The sequence below is a fragment of the Sesamum indicum genome, linkage group LG5, assembly GCF_026168435.1.
Source record: "Sesamum indicum cultivar Baizhima isolate 11 linkage group LG5, ASM2616843v1, whole genome shotgun sequence".
NCBI classification, from domain to species: Eukaryota; Viridiplantae; Streptophyta; class Magnoliopsida; order Lamiales; family Pedaliaceae; genus Sesamum; species Sesamum indicum.
The window spans coordinates 4,091,278-4,108,878 of record NC_142661.1 but is presented as its reverse complement, the minus strand read 5'-3'; the positions used below and the strand labels follow the sequence as shown (position 1 = coordinate 4,108,878).

General features: G+C 35.4%; 1 protein-coding gene and 2 long non-coding RNA genes across 3 annotated transcripts; 2 read left to right on the top strand and 1 right to left on the bottom strand.

Moving 5' to 3' along the window:
* The first annotated feature begins 775 nt into the window (after window positions 1–775).
* On the top strand, window positions 776–1,528 carry LOC148788030 (uncharacterized). Its single transcript, XM_088880296.1, has one exon. The coding sequence runs from the start codon at window positions 776–778 to the stop codon at window positions 1,526–1,528; it is 753 nt and encodes a 250-aa protein (XP_088736422.1).
* Window positions 1,529–11,305: 9,777 nt separating this feature from the next.
* Window positions 11,306–12,839, bottom strand: LOC110011380 (uncharacterized). The gene is made up of 2 exons (XR_002286396.2): window positions 12,631–12,839; window positions 11,306–11,476 (listed from the first exon to the last, which is right to left on the bottom strand). It is a non-coding gene; the product is annotated as an uncharacterized LOC110011380 (long non-coding RNA).
* Window positions 12,840–14,881: 2,042 nt separating this feature from the next.
* LOC148788029 (uncharacterized) lies at window positions 14,882–16,711 on the top strand. Its single transcript, XR_016065588.1, has 2 exons — window positions 14,882–14,980; window positions 16,492–16,711. It is a non-coding gene; the product is annotated as an uncharacterized LOC148788029 (long non-coding RNA).
* The last annotated feature ends 890 nt before the right edge of the window (window positions 16,712–17,601 follow it).

The window sequence follows — 17,601 nt, the reverse complement described above, 5'->3', positions numbered from 1 at the left end:
GTGATCGTATTCGGATAGAATTAAAGAACTGTTATTATATACTGAGCGTTATCAAAAATATTATTTCCATTCCATTTAGACAATGATGCCTATGCGTTTAAGATCAATAAAAATAGTTTTTATTTGATGATTGATCATAACCTTCATCTGCTTAGTACATTAACGAACGGTCTTTATATTCTCCAACAGTCAAATTGGATTATTACTACCCAACACAAACAAAAATTAGATAATCATTAAAACGCACAAATTTGGCATGTAATGTTAGGTCATATCTCAACAGAAATGATGAGGAAGTTGGCAGAATTAAGGAGTGTAGAGGCAGACAACTTAGATAAAATATCAACTTGCGAATCCTGTCCAAAAGAGAAAATGACTAAGAAACCTTTTGTTCGACAAAGTACGCTTGCCACTGGTCTATTGGACTTAATCTACACAGATGTCTATGGAACACTAAATACTCCAGCTAAAGGAGGATACTCGTATTTCATAACCTTTACTCATAATCATTCACGGTATGGTTTCGTTTACCTCATAAGGTACAAATCTGAGCCCTTTGAAAGATTTAAGGAATTCAGACTCGAAATAGAGAATCCAATTAGTCGTAAATCAAAGCCTTTTTGTCAGAACGAGGTGGGGAATATTTAAGTAGTGAGTTCAGACCGAAAAGAGAAATCGAACCCTGTTGGTCATGGTTCGATCCATGATGAGTTAAACCCAACTATCCTTGTCCTTCTGGAAGTACGCTCTTAAGACAGCGACCAAGTTGCTCAACATGGCGTCGCCCATAGCTGTGCCCCAAACACCATATGAGATATGGCACGGCAAGCTAGCATTCTACAGGTACTTGAGAGTATCTGGTAGCCCGCCAAACGTCAAGAGGCTAGTAGGAGACAAACTAGAATCAATGTCTAGTCTGTACAGGTTTGTCGGTTATCTAAAAGAAACTGCGTGGTTTTATTTCTATCACCCATTGGAACAAAAAAATTTTGTCTCGAGAAACGTAATTTTCTTGAAAAAGGATTTTTCCATGGATGCCCAGTGTGATGAGGAATTGCTTGAAGAGTCAAGTGAGATACCTCATCAAGATAATGCAACACCATCTGTACCTACAATTCCCAGTAATAGTGCTTTAGTTCTCCGTAGGTCAACTAGAATATCTCAACGTCCTATTAGGTATGGATTCTTAAGCTTGATTAGCCAATTAGACGGTGATCTAACAACATACAGAGAAGCGATGTATGGCATCGACTCGGATAAGTGGCTTGAGGCCATGAAATCCGAAATACACTTGATGGTACGAATCAAGTTTGGACCCTCGTGGACCCACCTAAAGGCGTTAATCCAGTTGGTTTGCAAATGGGTCTACAAACAAAAGCTTGGAGGTAGCGGGGAGGTTACTGCGTTTAGGGCTAGGCTCGTGGCAAAAGATACACTCAACGACCCGGGGTCAACTTTGAGAAAACCTATTCGCCTGTGGCAATGGCTAAGTCCATTTGATAGCGTTTGCCATTGCAGCATGGTATGACTATGAAATATTGCAGATAGACGTTAAAATGGCTTTTTTGAACGGTTTCATTGAGTAAGAGATCAACATGGACCATCCAGAAGGTTTCACCTCTTCTAGAGAAAAATAGAAAGTCTGTCGTCTCCAGAGGTCCATCTATGGCCTCAAACAAGCTTCTCGTTACTAGAACACGCATTTTAATGAAGTTATGTGGGGATATGATTTCATCAAAAATGAATCTGATCCTTGTGTATACAAGAAGATCAGAGGAAGCTCGGTTACATACCTGTACTTTATGTTGCTCATTGGGAATGATGTCAAGATATTAGGAAACATATAAGTATTCAGTATGATGTCTAATGCACTACATCATTGGCATCAAGATCTACAGGGATAGATCCAAAAAGATATTAGGATTAACCCAATCCTTGTACATTGAGAAAGTCTTGAAAAGATTCAAGATGAAAAACTAAAAACGAGGATTCCTTCCAATGAGGCATGGGATTAAGCTGTACAAAAAACAGTCTCCCAAGAGTGATGAGGAACTTAAATGGATGTCAGAAATTCTCTATGATTTAGCCGTGGGCAGTATTCAGTATGATGTCTCATGCACTAGGCCTTATGTCGCATACACTTTAAACGTAACTAGCAAATATCAGGCGTTGCTGGTGAAGCACAATGTAGTGCGGTCAAGACCATACTTATGTACCTGAAAAGGACTAAAGATATGTTCTTGATCTACGGTGGTGGATAATGGATACTGGAAGATTATAGCGACGCTAACTTCCAGTCGGACGATAATGATACCAACTCTCAATCAGGTTTTGTATTCAAGCTAAATGGTGGTGTGGTTACTTGGAAAAGTTCCGAGCAAGCTACCATAGCGGATTCCTATTGGAATAGGTGACCAAAAAGCCAATTAGATTAGTTGTTTTGAGAACCATTCAAGCAATCTTTATTTAAACAATGTTGTCCCGACGAATATGAAAAGTATTCGTCCTGGCGCATGTATCTGTTGTGCTTACAAAATTACATCAAGCACATTTCACATTACAACAAATGCCCGCAAACCACTTTGTAACCATGTAGTTGGCATCTATGAAATTTTTGTGGGTTAGTTGACAAGGTGGTCAACTGACTGAACCGACTCGTGAGGATCTTCATATGAAAGCCTTAGAGGCTTGGTAGGTATTACTTGAGTCCCCGGCTCCGATGGTACTGGAGTAGTCCTCAAACTTAAGGAATCACGACAATCACGTGCATGCGATGACTGTATCATTGATTTGTGCGAGAGGTGATCCTGTCTCACGCATGGTCATCATAAGCCATGTCTAGTGCAATCAAAGCATGTAGCGAGGAAAGTGAGTTCTAAGAAGAGGATCCATCCCTTGTTAAAATGTGACAGAGGTATCTCCGATGCACTTGGAGATGCGTTTATGCTCTATAAACCTGTGTCCAGAGTCATTGTTCGAATAGGAAACGAGGTTCCTATGTCGAGCAATTTCGCATAACGCAATCTCAAGTATTAAGCATAGATGCCTAGTACACGATGGGAGCCGACATCCAATTTCATGCCTTAGACTAAGGCCGAAAGACGGTAGACGGAAGGACATACTCGTGTGGACTCAAGAGCCCAAGAGTTCACATGGATATTCGTTTAGTCTATAGTGCCATGGACCATTACTAGACGGAAACCTATGTGATGGGCTTTCTTGATCTAGGGTTGATAAAAAAATTATTAATTAAATTTAATTAATAATAGCGTTTGACACTAGCCTAAGTCTAGCTGAAAGATGAACCTAAAGAGTCACGCACAAATCACCGAGAAGGGACGAGGAATTAATTGGGAATTAATTCCATAATTAATTAGATTACTTAAAAATGAGAGGGATCCATTGGATGGAGGAGCCTAAGAATAAATTAATAGGATAAATTTATATTGGGCTTTCCTTTATTATTTAATAAATTGGCTTATCAATGAATAAAAGCTTATGGGTCCATGTATTAAATTGGATTAAATATATTATGGGCTTAATTAGGTGGATTTTAATTAAATTAGATTTAATAAAAATTAATTGAGCATTGTATTTATTTTTAATAAAGTCAGCCATTGCAACCCTAATTAAATTGTTGGAAAAATCTAGGAAAGGAAATTATTGAGTAACAATTTCACTTTTGGAAAGTGCTATGTTAGTCATTCTTTATCTGGAATAAATGATTTATTACCTTATGGATTGTAGAATGAACCTAGTTACATTCTAGTACATCGATACGAGGTATATATCTGTATATTAGTTATTTGGGAAAAAGAATCCTACGCTAGAAGCTATCATTAATACCTAAATAAGGATTAAAGAAGAGCTCTTGACGCGATAGCAATAGTACCTTCCAGCATCATATGGATAATATTTAATCTCGAAAACGAATGTACACTCGACGTTTAATGATAATGTGGTATTATTGGAAAGGTTCTAACTGGAATATCACAAAGAACCTAATCATGAAAAATTAAATGTATGGCAAACTTTAAAAATTATATTGGAAAAAGGCTAGGATCGAAAAAGACAAGGATCGAAAAACAACGTTCAATTATTCGGTGTTCTACCTAGCATAGCCGCACCAGTAGTCACCTTGGAGGATGACAACTGGGCTATGGCACAATATAAAAGGCCCGAGATCTCATCACAGGTCCAAGAAAAAGTCTTAGACACCATCATCTACTAGTAGCGATGTTAGGAAGATGTAACGTCGGTTGGACCGCATGACATCGGCAGAAACGACAGTAGACCACCCATAAAACCTAGCCGGTATTGCAGATTGGTCATAATCAGGTTAATCTAAAGATATGAGTAATTCGCTTTAAGGTCAAGTGGGAAATTGTTGGAATAGATGATCAAAAAGCCAATTAGATTGGCGATTTTGAGAACCATTCAAGTGATCTTTATTTAAGCAATATTGTCCTGACGAATATGATAAATATTCATCATTGGCGCATGTAACTATTGTGCTTACCAAATTACATTAACTACAGCTTGACGTCACAACACATGCCCATAGACCACGTTGTAACCCATATAGTTGGGTTGCGCATTGGATGGCGGCTAAGAAAGCAACTTCTGTGGGTTGGTTTGAAATGTTGCAAGTCGAAGACCTCACTGGGCATCGAAAGTCCTACTGAGACCTGCACTGAGTATTGCATTCATTGGATGAGTGCCACGTTTCATCGGCGAGAGGCATTGGACGTCATGCAATATCAATGGATTAGTTGACAAGGTGGTCAGCTGACTGAACTGACTCGCGGGAATCGTCATATGGAAGCCATAGATGCTTGGCCGGAATAACTTAAATCCCCGGCTCCGATAGTACGGGAGTAGTCTTTAGAATTGAGGAATAACGGCAGTCATGTGCATGAGATGACTGCATCTTAGATTAGTACATCCATACAAGGTAATGAAAACTTAACACAAAAAAAATCCTACCGTACAATCTCCTAATTAGGCCTCCTCTTTTACAAGCACACTTGGTGTGTTCTTTCTCCCTAATTTTCTTCTAGAAGAGAGAACTTGGGGATCTCATATTCCGGTGTGGTGTGTACATATCTTTAGAGGGCTTCTACGTTGAAGTCTCATGTGAACTTCGAAACAAATCAAGAGAAATGTAATTCTTGATTTACATTTTTTGCGCTTCTTGTTTTAATTTCACCATAAGCCCCGTTTAGTTTTATTGTTGTTATTATTAACTACATCGAACGTCTGGGAACTCAAAGGGTACACCCCTTGGAATCATAGTTTTATTACATTTCGGTTTTAATTTACAAATTTTATATTACCGCTTCTACTTGCGCGTTTCCAGGCTAATCCACTCGCATTTTCGTTTGGTTTTAGTTCCACAACGTAAGTTTTTAAACAATGCAACTTTAGAAGCATCTAAGGAAGCAGTTTGGATGAAAAACTACATCCGAGACATGGGTGTATCGCCTAGCATTGCTGAGATAGTTATCATCTGCGATAACAACGGGGCAGTAGCATAAGCAAAGGAACCGAGATCTCATCACCATTCAAAACACATTCTTAGACGCTACTATCTACTTTGAGGGATGGTGAGCAGAGGTGACATGCGGATGGACAGAGTCAACTAAGCACAAAACACAGTAGATGTACTCACTAAACCGGTGTCGCAAATTGCTCATATTCAACATCTTAATAAGATAGGTTTGTGTCCGATAGGCGATTAGCCTTAGGTCAAGTGGAAGATTGTTAGAATAAATGACCAAAAAGCCAATTAGATTGGCCTAGATGTATTTTATTCTGACAATTAATCGATATTATGTAATATTATTTTTAAGTAAATAAAATGAGTATTCACTTATTTTGGCATCTACTCTTTTGTTCTCATTTTGTATGTTTGTATTTTCTTGAACAACACGACAAAGCCCACAGACCACTTGACAACCGTGCATTTAGGCCGCGCATTGATGGCGGTCATTGAACCAACTGCCAAAAGGTTGGGTTTGAAACGTTGCAAGTCGAGGGCTTTTAGAATGGGCATCGAGAGTCCTATTGAGACTTGCATTAGGAGTCGCATTCAATTGGTGAGTACCGTGTTTCATCGGTGACAGACGCGGGGCATCTATGCGATCTTGGTGGGTTGATTGACTAGGTGTCAAATCAACTGAACGGACTGGCGGGATCTTCATATGGAAGCCTTGGAGGGTTGGTCGGTATAACTTGAATCCCCAGCTTCTATAGTACAAGAGTAGTCCTCAGACTCATGACAGTCACTTGCATACGATGAATGTCTTATATCTATGCAAGAGGTGATTGTGTCATAGAATTGAACATCATAAGCCTTATCCAGTATAGTCGGAGTATGTAACGAGAACGGTGAGTTACAAGAAGAGGATTCGTCCCATGTGAGTATGTGACAGAACTATCTCCTATGCATTTGGAGATGCATTCACGCTCTATAAACTATAGCCACAAACATTGATCGAATAGGAAAAAGAGGTTCCTATGTCGAGAAACTTGGTGTAATGCGATCTCATGTATTGAGCATAGAAACCAAGTCCAAGATGGGAACCGACACCTAATTCTATGACCTAGGCTAAAGTCGAGAGATGGTAGACAGAAGGACCATACCCGTATGGACTCGAGAGCCGATATGTTCCCACAGAAATTTTCCTAGTCTCTAGTGCCATGGACTGTTGCTAGACGGCCACCCATGATGATTGGCTTTCTTGATTAAAGGTTAATCAAGAATTATTAATTAAATTAGATTTAATTAATAATAGTGTTAGACACTAGCCCAAGTCTAGCTGAAAGGTGAACCTAAAGAGTCACACACAAATCACCAGAAAAAAAACAAGGAATTTTTTCGAATGAATTCCACAACTAAATGGATTACTTACAAAGAGAGATCAATTGGATGGATTAGACTCAAGCATATATTAAGGGAAAAACATTAATTTAGTCCAATAAGTTTCCCCGCGTTCAATATTAGTCCATTATGTTTATGCATTTCCCAATAAAGTACAGTAACTTGTAGAATCACTTAAATTAGAACCACAAACAGAATTTTGGACACTTTTACCCTTGTGCACATTTTAAAAGAGCTGTTTTAGTCCATTTACACTAAAATTCTAACTTTTCATCCATGCTCGCCAGAATGGTATTAGAGCCTAGGTTTATTGAAGAAATATATGATTACATTATATTTTGATATTATTTATCCACTAATGGAGGAGACACTTTAAGAGAAAATGGAACCAAACGAAAGTTCGAGTTACTCTGAAAATAGAAAATATTTTCATATTTTGGAAATACAAAAAAGAGAATTTTTGATGGAAATTCTTGACAAGTGTTACAACGGTCCCAAAAGGATTGATCCAAAACTTCTCACGCCAGAAGAAGAACAAGAGTGGCTGAGAAACTTTGAGGTTCGACAAGTACTACCAGGAAAGGCAGTGAGGTGTCTACACTCCACTGAACTCCATGGTAGAATCCCAGCCAGGAGAAACAGAACAGGTAAATTCCTACATAATTTCAGTTCCAAAAATTATGATTGATTGGAAAGGACTTGAGTCGGATACACTGAACCTAGATACTATCAATTTCCGAAATACTAAAAAATTGATAGACGAATGGGTTGCAGCCATTAAGATAGCAGCAACTACCCTAGAGCTCGACAAGGAAAACTTCATAAAGCTTGTGGAGTTGTGCTTGGAGGGATCTGTGAAGATCGGATGGGATAATATCGCAGAAGATACTAAAGCCAACATCCTTGCCGGAGATTCGGAAGGCGCAATAGCAGACCGGCTAGGAAGGCTTATTAAGATACACTTTGCTGAAGATGGATACTTCGAAGGAAGTAGAGCAGAAAAGGCAAGAGAATATGCACAGGCTCTCTTCAGCCTTGAACTGGGAAGTATTTGCGCAGTAGATGAATATATATATTGGTTCAGCAAGTATTTCTTCTGAAGTGGAGTAGCAGCTCTAATGTTCTTCGCAAAAATATGCAGTCCATGGAGGAAAATGTTGATCCAGTCATACAAAGTACCTGAAGGATAGCTAGATTCAGTGGTGCGAAGAATGTCTTTCCTTAAAGACAAACTGAAGGATTGGTGTTATTATACATCCATCCAGAAGAACATGAAAACACTGAGCGGTAAAATCAAACGAACTCCTCCTGTTGTGATAATAATGATTTTCCAACTATTATAGGAGAATCAAGCGAGCCAAGGAAAAGGAGGAAGCAAAATAGTGACTCCTACCCTAGGAGATCCAGGAGAACCTTTTCCAAACGAAGATCATAGTGGTCCAAGTTTAAAGCAGAACATACAAATCTGGACAGAGAACAGGACCAGCAAGGGCTTCATCCCAAGGATCTAGACGAACAGATGTAAGATCCACCAGAAGAACCCCTATAAGAAGAACTTTCAAATGAGCCCATACCCGGGCCAATGAAAGTTTCAAAGACTGCAATTACTGGACTTGCGGAGCAAAAGGACATATATCTCCCGATTGCCCGCAGGAACGTGGTGAATTGCAAAAATTGTAGCCACGGATGATATTCTAGATGCAGTTTACTATGGTGATTTGGTACCCATCTACCAATTTTAAGATCTTCCTTCAAACGAAAGCGTCTATGAGCAAGAAATACAGATTGATTCGGATGGATCTTGAACCGAGTCAGAATAATTACAACGAGAGAGATAGGGTTCAAACTTCCAAAAGCGTATCAGGATTCTTTTCTAAAATGACGGTGTCAAACAAAAGCATGGAAAGAATCATGCGATAAGATTCCAACCTCAACCCATATGATGGATTTTGGATTGGAGGAATTGGGAAAGTCCTGAACCAGATAGAACTGAATCAAAGGAAGCATCGCATAATATACAAAGTAAGTTCAGGTCAGTTAGCTATACCTATTGAACTTACTGGTAATGCGATAGAGATACAATTAATTCCTAAAGAAGAAATTCTTGAAGAATTAAGTAAGCTTAGAGAAGAAGTAGCTGTTACTATAAAATGGATCCACATAGGGACTACTGAAGTAGTAATAAAAGCAACTTTTAAGGAAGGAATTGATTCAGAAATACATTTATCGATAATGGATAGAAGAATCAATAACTTAAGAGATGGTTGTCTTGGAACAGTGATAGGAAATCCGTATGCAGTTAAATTGCTGTTTGACATTCACCCTAGGATTGCATACAACCTAACAGACCAAGATTTCATTAGAATTTTAACCCTTCATCAATATTTTAAAAGAAATGATCTAATGAAAGAAGGAAATAGACCGTATTCTATAACTTATAGAGTTGCATATGCCCTTTCCAATACACATCATTCAGATTTATTTCTTAGGAAAGAGTATATTGAGATTCCTAGAATTTTCAAGGAATTCGCCAAGGTAATAACACCAGATCCTATTAGGATACCTAGAATAGCTGGTGTTCATATCATCATAAAAGATCACCGAGTTTTAGATAGAACACTTAGATCTAGAACTGAGTTTAGTAGTTGGATGTCATTTTCGAAAGATAGGATTACAGGCTACAAAGAAAAGGAGAAGGAGTTATTAAAGGCCTTAACTCCTCAAGAGATTAGGGTAGATAACGTAAAACTTAGAAGCCCTGAAGGATGGAAAGAAATACAAGTTATATTTGACATCACTAAGAAAGAAAAATTTTTCCCTCGTGATAACTTATATCATTTGCAGCAACATATTGTTCGAAAGTATGAAGGTATGTTAGAAATAGCAGGCCATTAAATTTTAGTTGCAGGTGTTGCAGGACTAGAAAACGGGAGTATGACTTTGGGGTTAAGTTTCCTCGAAGATCATAAACCATGGGGAAGAAAAGATAACAGAATGGAATTCAGTCTTAATGGTGTTACTATAAGGATTGAATGACGAGTCCCTTTTCTATATACATATCTTTTTGTATGTTCTATGATCAATATAAGATAGAGTATTTTGCAGCTTATATTGGTTTAGGATCAGAAATTTGAATGGCAAAACCTGGAGTTTTACCTAAGGAAGCAAGGGAAACCTTACCCGTTATTGCAGGAAGGGATTTTTCACAAAAAATCCTGATACTCAATAAGGGAATACGAGAAGCTAAAATCATGATTGGAGGAGCATTTGGGTCACCCTGGTTTAGGGTAAAAACAACTCCTATTTACTTTCATGATACAGGTGCCGATATCTTGCTAGGTAACAATTTCATTCAAATATTTGCAGGATATATGCAGGATAATCAAAGGAATTTGTTAATCTTTACTACTAACTGTGGTAGTGAGATACCGGTGTTGCAAAGAGAAAAGGCATTTAACAGGATAATGCTAATAAATTTTCGCAACAAACATGGTGATTTTGATGCCAGATTAACTCATCCAAAAATGCAGGAAAAGAGAAAATTTAGTAAGGTCCTTTTGTCTTTTAGACAACAGGGACTCATAGACAGCGATAGCTTCTATAAGGAATCCGAGGAGGAAAATAACAACTTTAAAGAAGCACAACGGGAAATGAAATCGCTATATATCAGCGAGGAAAGTAGGCTCTCTCTTGAGAATGTCCAGAGACTCATCCAGAGAAACTTCAGTGAAAATCCTCTCGCATAGTGGGATATGAACAAGATCGAAGCTACTCTGAAGGTCAAAGATGAATGCAAGAATGAGTATGTTCGATACAAACCTATCCAGATGAACATGGAGGATAAGAAGGATATCCAGATGACAATCAAAGAGCATATCAGTTTTGGACTCATCGAACCTAGAGTCTCTACCTACAACATCCCTGGATTTGTGGTAAGAAACCATGGTGAGATTAAGAGAGGTAAACCCAGGTTGATAATTAACTAGCAAGGTATTAATAAAATATTAGAATTTGATGGTTATTACATTCCTAGTAGAGCTCGACTCAGGATCTTCGAGCTCGAGCTCGAGCTCGAGCTCGACGAGCTGGCCGAGGTCAAGCTCGAACTCGACCTCGGCAATGCATTCTCGAGCTCGAGCTCGAACTCGAGCTCGGTTTCTCGAGCTCGAGCTCGAGTTCGAGCTGTCGAGCTCGAGCTCAAACTCGAGCTCGCCAAGCTCTCGAGCTCGAGCTCGAGCTCAAACTCGAGCTCGCCAAGCTCGACAGCTCAAGCTCAAACTCGAGCTCGCCAAGCTCGACAGCTCGAGCTCGAGCTCGAGCTCGATTTACCCTGTTTTGAATTATGAGTTTGAGCACATTTATACAATAATTTATTTTTAATCAACTAATCATTTAAAAAGACAAACAAGCCTACTAAATTCATGAAACCAAATAGAAACCACAATATATAAAGATTAAAGTTGTCAATAAATTATTTAAACAAAAATAAATTGGTTACATTTATCAAAATTCAAAAATCTTTCTAAACCAATGTTTGTTCAAAAGTGACAAAGTCCACGTAACGAAGTTGTTCTTGTTGCTATCCTCTCAAACCTACATAAAACAAATGATAATAAATTATATTAGTACCGTATAACACAATTCAACCAATATGTATATATCTCTTTGCAAGTAAATGAGAATAGCACAAGATTATCAATATGGTTTGCTAGAAAATTAGCAAACCCAACAAAAAAGATAAAAAAGTTACAACGTAATTTGATATCAATACCAATTGAAGTATCAACTCCAAACCTCAAATCCACCACATTAAGTCATCTCAAAGATTTTACAACATGATGCAATTTAAAAACAACAATCGAGACAATTATCGGCAGTTGAGTTACATGAAGTTTGCTAGAGAAATTATTATCATTAAAAATTAACCATAAATGCATATCCAAAGACATTATATTCATAAATGCTTGCCAATGATTTTGGATGCTCCAAAATCTAATTAGCAAGCAAATATGTAGACTTGGCTTTGTTGTGAGCAGAGTAATCATTTAATTCTGTATGCTTGCCAATGATTTTGGATGCTCCAAAATTGTTTTAGCAAGCAAATGATTACAAAATCTAATTAGCAAGCAAAATCTAATTACAGAAGTCGGCAATCAACTAATCTGTTACAGAAGCATGCTGAAACATAATCAGGTACAAGGGTATATAATTTGACAATATCAAAATACATAATCAGGTATGCTGAAGCTGAAACATGCAATAACAGAAACAACCCAGCATCTTCAAATACTAATAGTTGTGGAGATAGTGCTTGACCAAAAGAAATGACCAACATGTAGGTACTAGCTCTCTTCTTAATCAACTTGCATTTGCGAATTACACAAGCAATAACATCAGAATTGAAATTGCAGCACGTTACTGATATCATAGACATAGGCTCTTCCCCTCTCTGACTTGAATAAATATGATCAAGACATCATATAATCTCGAACTTACTAAACCCAACACATTTAGCTGTGTTCTTGAAGTTACCAATTATTAGCTAACCAAATTCTCTGGAATATAGTAATAGCAATAGATACATCTTTACGGAGTAATATAGCATATAACAACAATCCCAGTACAAAGATAGGTCATACAAACATATATATCTTCCATTCCCGCATTACAAAAGGCAAATAATCCACAAAAGTGAGAAGTAGGTGTTGAATAACTCAAACTAAAACTTAAGTAAAACTCAAACTTACCGAAGAACAACTCCAAGTAATTGAACGAAGCCGCACTCGTCGTCGTCGGTGTCCTCGTTGCCGACTCCTTTGTTGTTGCCGTGAATTTGGGGGCTAGGGTTCTAAGGGATGGGTTTGCCGTTTGGGGGGAAGAAATAAGGGAAGGAAAAGAACGAGATAGCACGAGAAAGAGAGAGAAAGAAAGAAAAAGGAAGAACAAACGGGAAAAAGAGAGAGAAAGAGGGTTTTTAACTTTTTATTATTATTAACATTATTATTATTATTGATATTATTATTATTATTAATTTATTATCATTATTATTATTATTATTATTATTATTATTATTATTATTATTGCTTTAAATCATGAGATCGAATCATAAAATTTTACATATATATAGTTAATTATGTCCATACCGTCTAATATGATCTAATTGACGCAGTCTTGTTCTTGTATATATTTAAATTTCATTTGAATCGGGTGCCCCGAATTTTAAAATTTCATAATTATTGATTAAACTTTTTTAATCTCATTATATGTATAATAAAATAATGATTAGAATTGTTCAACCATCATCATCATCATTATTATTATTATTATTATTATTATTTTAAATAATAAAATCGAATCATCAAATTTTTACATAGATATAGTTGAAATTAATATATGTTAAGAATTTGCAAAATTTATATATTTATAAATGTTAGTATAACATTGATCTAACTATCATCTTACATTGTTGAAAAATATGGATTAATCTGGCCATCAAAATTCAGATCTGACCGTTAGATATGATAAAACTTACAATAAAATACATTTGGTAAAGTTTTAGATTTATTGGATATACGGATGTTGAGATATCATACTTGAAACATAAGAGTAATCATTCAAGACGGTGTATCGTTGAATCAGACCATGTGATTTTAAATCATACCGTCGGATATGATCTAATGGGCACAGTCTTGTATATATTTAAATTTCTTATGAATCAGGTGCCCGAATTTTAAGATATCGTACTTATTGATTAATTTTTTTAATCTCATTATATATATATATATATATAATAAAATAATAATTAGAATTGTTCAACCACCACCATCATCATCATCATCATTATTATTGTTGTTGTTATTATTATTATTATAATTTTTAGATTAATTCATAGGAATTACTAAATTTTGACATAAATTTATAAATAATAAAAAATTATAAGTGAATTACTTATCAATTTAAGAAAAATATAATGTAAAACAAATATATATTAAAATATAACATAAAATTTATATATGTCATATTAAATAATAATTTTAATTATAAAAAATTATAATTTACTAAGTTGTTGATTAAATTTATTTTTATATAAAGATTAAATGTATAAATAAAAGTAACATAATTTATTACTATCCAAAATAAAATGTATAATATTGATTAACAATTATAATATATGGTCAATTTTAATTATAAAACTAATTGAATATTAAATATAAAATTAAATATATAAAAAATTCAAAAATAAAAAAAATATAAAAAAAAAAAAATATTCACCAGCTCGCGAGCCAGCTCGTGAGCTGGTGAACAACCACATATGAGCTCGAGCTCGAGCTCGATAGGAGCTCGAGCTCGAGCTGGCTCGACTCGAGCTCGAATTTTTCGAGCTCGAGTCGAGCTCAAAGTCGAGCCGGCTCGCCGAGCTCGCGAGCCGGCTCGACTCATCTGCCACCCCTAGGTGGAGCAACCACCAGGGTGGCAGACCGCTGTGTCGTCTCATCAGCTGTCGGTGCAGCTCCAGATGCTCCAGCATCATCTCGAGTCTACGGGGTGGGGGACGGTGCAGTCGTGTCAGGTGGTGTGGGTGGTCGAAGAATTGCTTTCCGAACTTGGGAAGCATCAGACGTGTGACGCCCAAATATTATAATACATAATTGTAGGATTAATTGGTAAATTTTCGTGAAATTTAGTTAATTAGCCACTAAATTATGGGTCATAATTGGAATATAATAACACTTGAATGAATTAAATTGGAGTTTGTTATAATATTTTGGGACAATTTCTATTAATTAAGAAATTTAGGAAGGACGTAATTGGTATTTTGAGAAAAAATTAATTAAATAAATATAATAATAATAATATTATATATATGTAATAATAATATTATATATATGTAAATAATAATATATATATATTTAAGTAATAATATATATATATATGTATGAAAGAGTAGAGAAAAAGATGAGAGTGGGCTGTGGCCCACCTCCCACCGCCTCACCCTCCCTTTCCTTTTCTTTTCTTTTGTTTTGTAGTTGTATACATATACTAATATACACATAACACACACACAAATTCAGCGAAAAGAAAGAGGAAGAAACAGAGGTACGAATTGTAATTTAATTTTTATTAATTTATATAATTATAGTATTTAATTAGTCTGTTTATTAAATGTTGTTTATACTAAGTGATGTACTATTTAATCGGAGTATTTTACGAGTTTGGCTATTTAAAATAGTGTCGAATTAAATATCGAATTGGATACAAAAATGATATCGTTGATTAATTAGATTATTAAATTTACTAGATTTGAATATTACTATAGCTAATTTATACAATTCCATCGGAATTGTTAACCAAATACGCAATTATGTGTATTATTGTTCAATTAAAGTGTATAATAGCGAGAAATTGATAGAAAATTCATAGAAATATTCTGAAAATTATATTTAATAAATGGTATGTTATTAAAGAGGAAGAATGAGGTTTTAATGATAATTTAATTTAAGGTGTTATTAAAAATGATAGTTATAAATGTATAAGGGGTTTCGTTAAATAAATTCCTATGAATCACTTGATAAATTATAAATATTTTTATGAAGGCTATAGTGTCTAGTTATTGAGAAGAACTAGAACGAAGATTTATATTCGAGTGGAGTATTAAAGAATTATTGGAAATCGTACAAATAATATTTAATATTATATTTAAAAGAAGTTACGATATTCTCGATATATGAGTTATATGTGGTATAACTCATTATAGGATATGGGGATGAGGTGAAAGGACTGAAATTAGTGATTGAGTAGAAAGAAACGTTGTAAGGTCGAGGTAAGTAAATAATTAGTATTATCTATATATGTATCTTTATTTATGGTTTTACTGTTATCTGAATTTGTGGTTCATGCTGACATTGATTTGTCTGAAAGTATATGAGTGGTGAATGATTTAATTTGATTGACGATATTGTGTATGTGGAATGCAAAGACACGTTGAAATATCATGTTTGTTGTATGTTGTGTTGTGGGTGTCTGGAATGAGAATATGTTGATATATTGTTTTACATTACTAGTTGCTTACAAGAATGGTGATATGTGGAAATGAGGGAGTGGTGGAAATTGAATATAATTGTGGTGTGAATACCCCTTGATGTGTTGAAAAGCCTATAAGGCGAAATGAAATGAAAAGAGCTTTGATGTGATATGAAAAGAGCTTTGATGCGATATGAAAAGAGCTTTGATGCGATATGAAAGAGCTATGTGCGAAATGAAACAGCTATGTGCGAAAAGAAAATGCTATGTGCGAAATGAGATTGATGAGCCGGCTGTCAAGGGGATTCACTTAAATTTAATAATGGTGAGGTTGAGTTGGTGGGAAAAACACAATATCACCTTCTGGTAAGCAAACTAGAAAAAAGATGAAGTTTAATTGATTGTCTTATTGCGTGATAACTATGTGGTGTAATAAAGATGGTTATGTGGAAGCAAATTGACTATATATTCTATGCATATTACCTATGTATCTTGTTCGAGGTTATATTTGGTATACATATATAGATAGGGCTGGTTATTTGCTTACTGAGTGGCAGGCTCATTCCCCTGCTGACATTTTCTTTCAGGAATAGACTATGAGGTGTTTGACTGTTGAAGAATAGGTCCACGCGCTATAATCAGGCAGGTCGGGCCAGTATGCAGTTTTCTCCTCTTTGTCAGTTAGAGTACAAACCACATTTTGTTTGTACAGAGAGAATATAAGTGTATGGATTACCTGTGACGAATCACTTTGTGATGTGCGATATGTTTATATATATATATAATGTCATGGATTGATAATACCTATTATGACGTGTTGGGGTTACGTATGCAAATTGATTAGATGGTTATGTGCAAATGTATATATATACACACAGGGATTACTATAAGTATGACGTTTAGGGTAAATATAGCCTTGTAGCGAAGGGGGTGCTACAAGACGAAATTGGTAGAAGTGGCGGGCCACAACCATGACACGTCCTCAACCACGTAGTACAGGAGGCGTACCACTAACATGATCTGAACAAATTATTGAGAAGTATTAGTCAAAATTTTACGATTATTGATATTAATATGTAAATAAAAAAGAATATACTAATTCTTACACATTGGAAAAATTATCATGAAGTTATGATTATTGTACTCATTAATTTTTTAAAAATGTATAATTCTCTTGTGCACATATACAAATGGGCCATGTATTACTTTAAGCTTGTTTAGCCTATCACATGAACTTTTTATTGCAATATTTGTTACATTTATCCATTTTAATCTATCGACACTGTCTTTTGTTGACAGATGAAGATGGATAAACATAACAAGTTCGACTGGCAAAATTCAATTAATGGGCTTAACAAGATTAAAGGCATACGTGATCTGTTTTGTACGCGATTACCAAAGAACTATACATTTTTGAATAATTATTAATTATTGAAAATATTATTCTCACAATTATTTAATAATTAATGAATGCATTTTAGAATATTGAATCATCCTTTAAATATAGTAAAAAAAGAAATGCCTCTTAATATAACAAAAGAAAAAAAGTTGATCATTACTACCTTACAATGATTATAACGATTCACATGAATAAATTTATTTCAGTTTATGATAATTAAAAATGAAGATTCAATTAAAAATTTAATTAACGAGATCACTTAGATTGAGGCATAATTTGATCTATAGTTAAAGTAATT

Coding starts and splice junctions, on each gene's coding strand:
- LOC148788030 (XM_088880296.1), top strand. CDS start 776: ATGGCGTCGCCCATAGCTGTGCCCCAAACACCATATGAGATATGGCAC.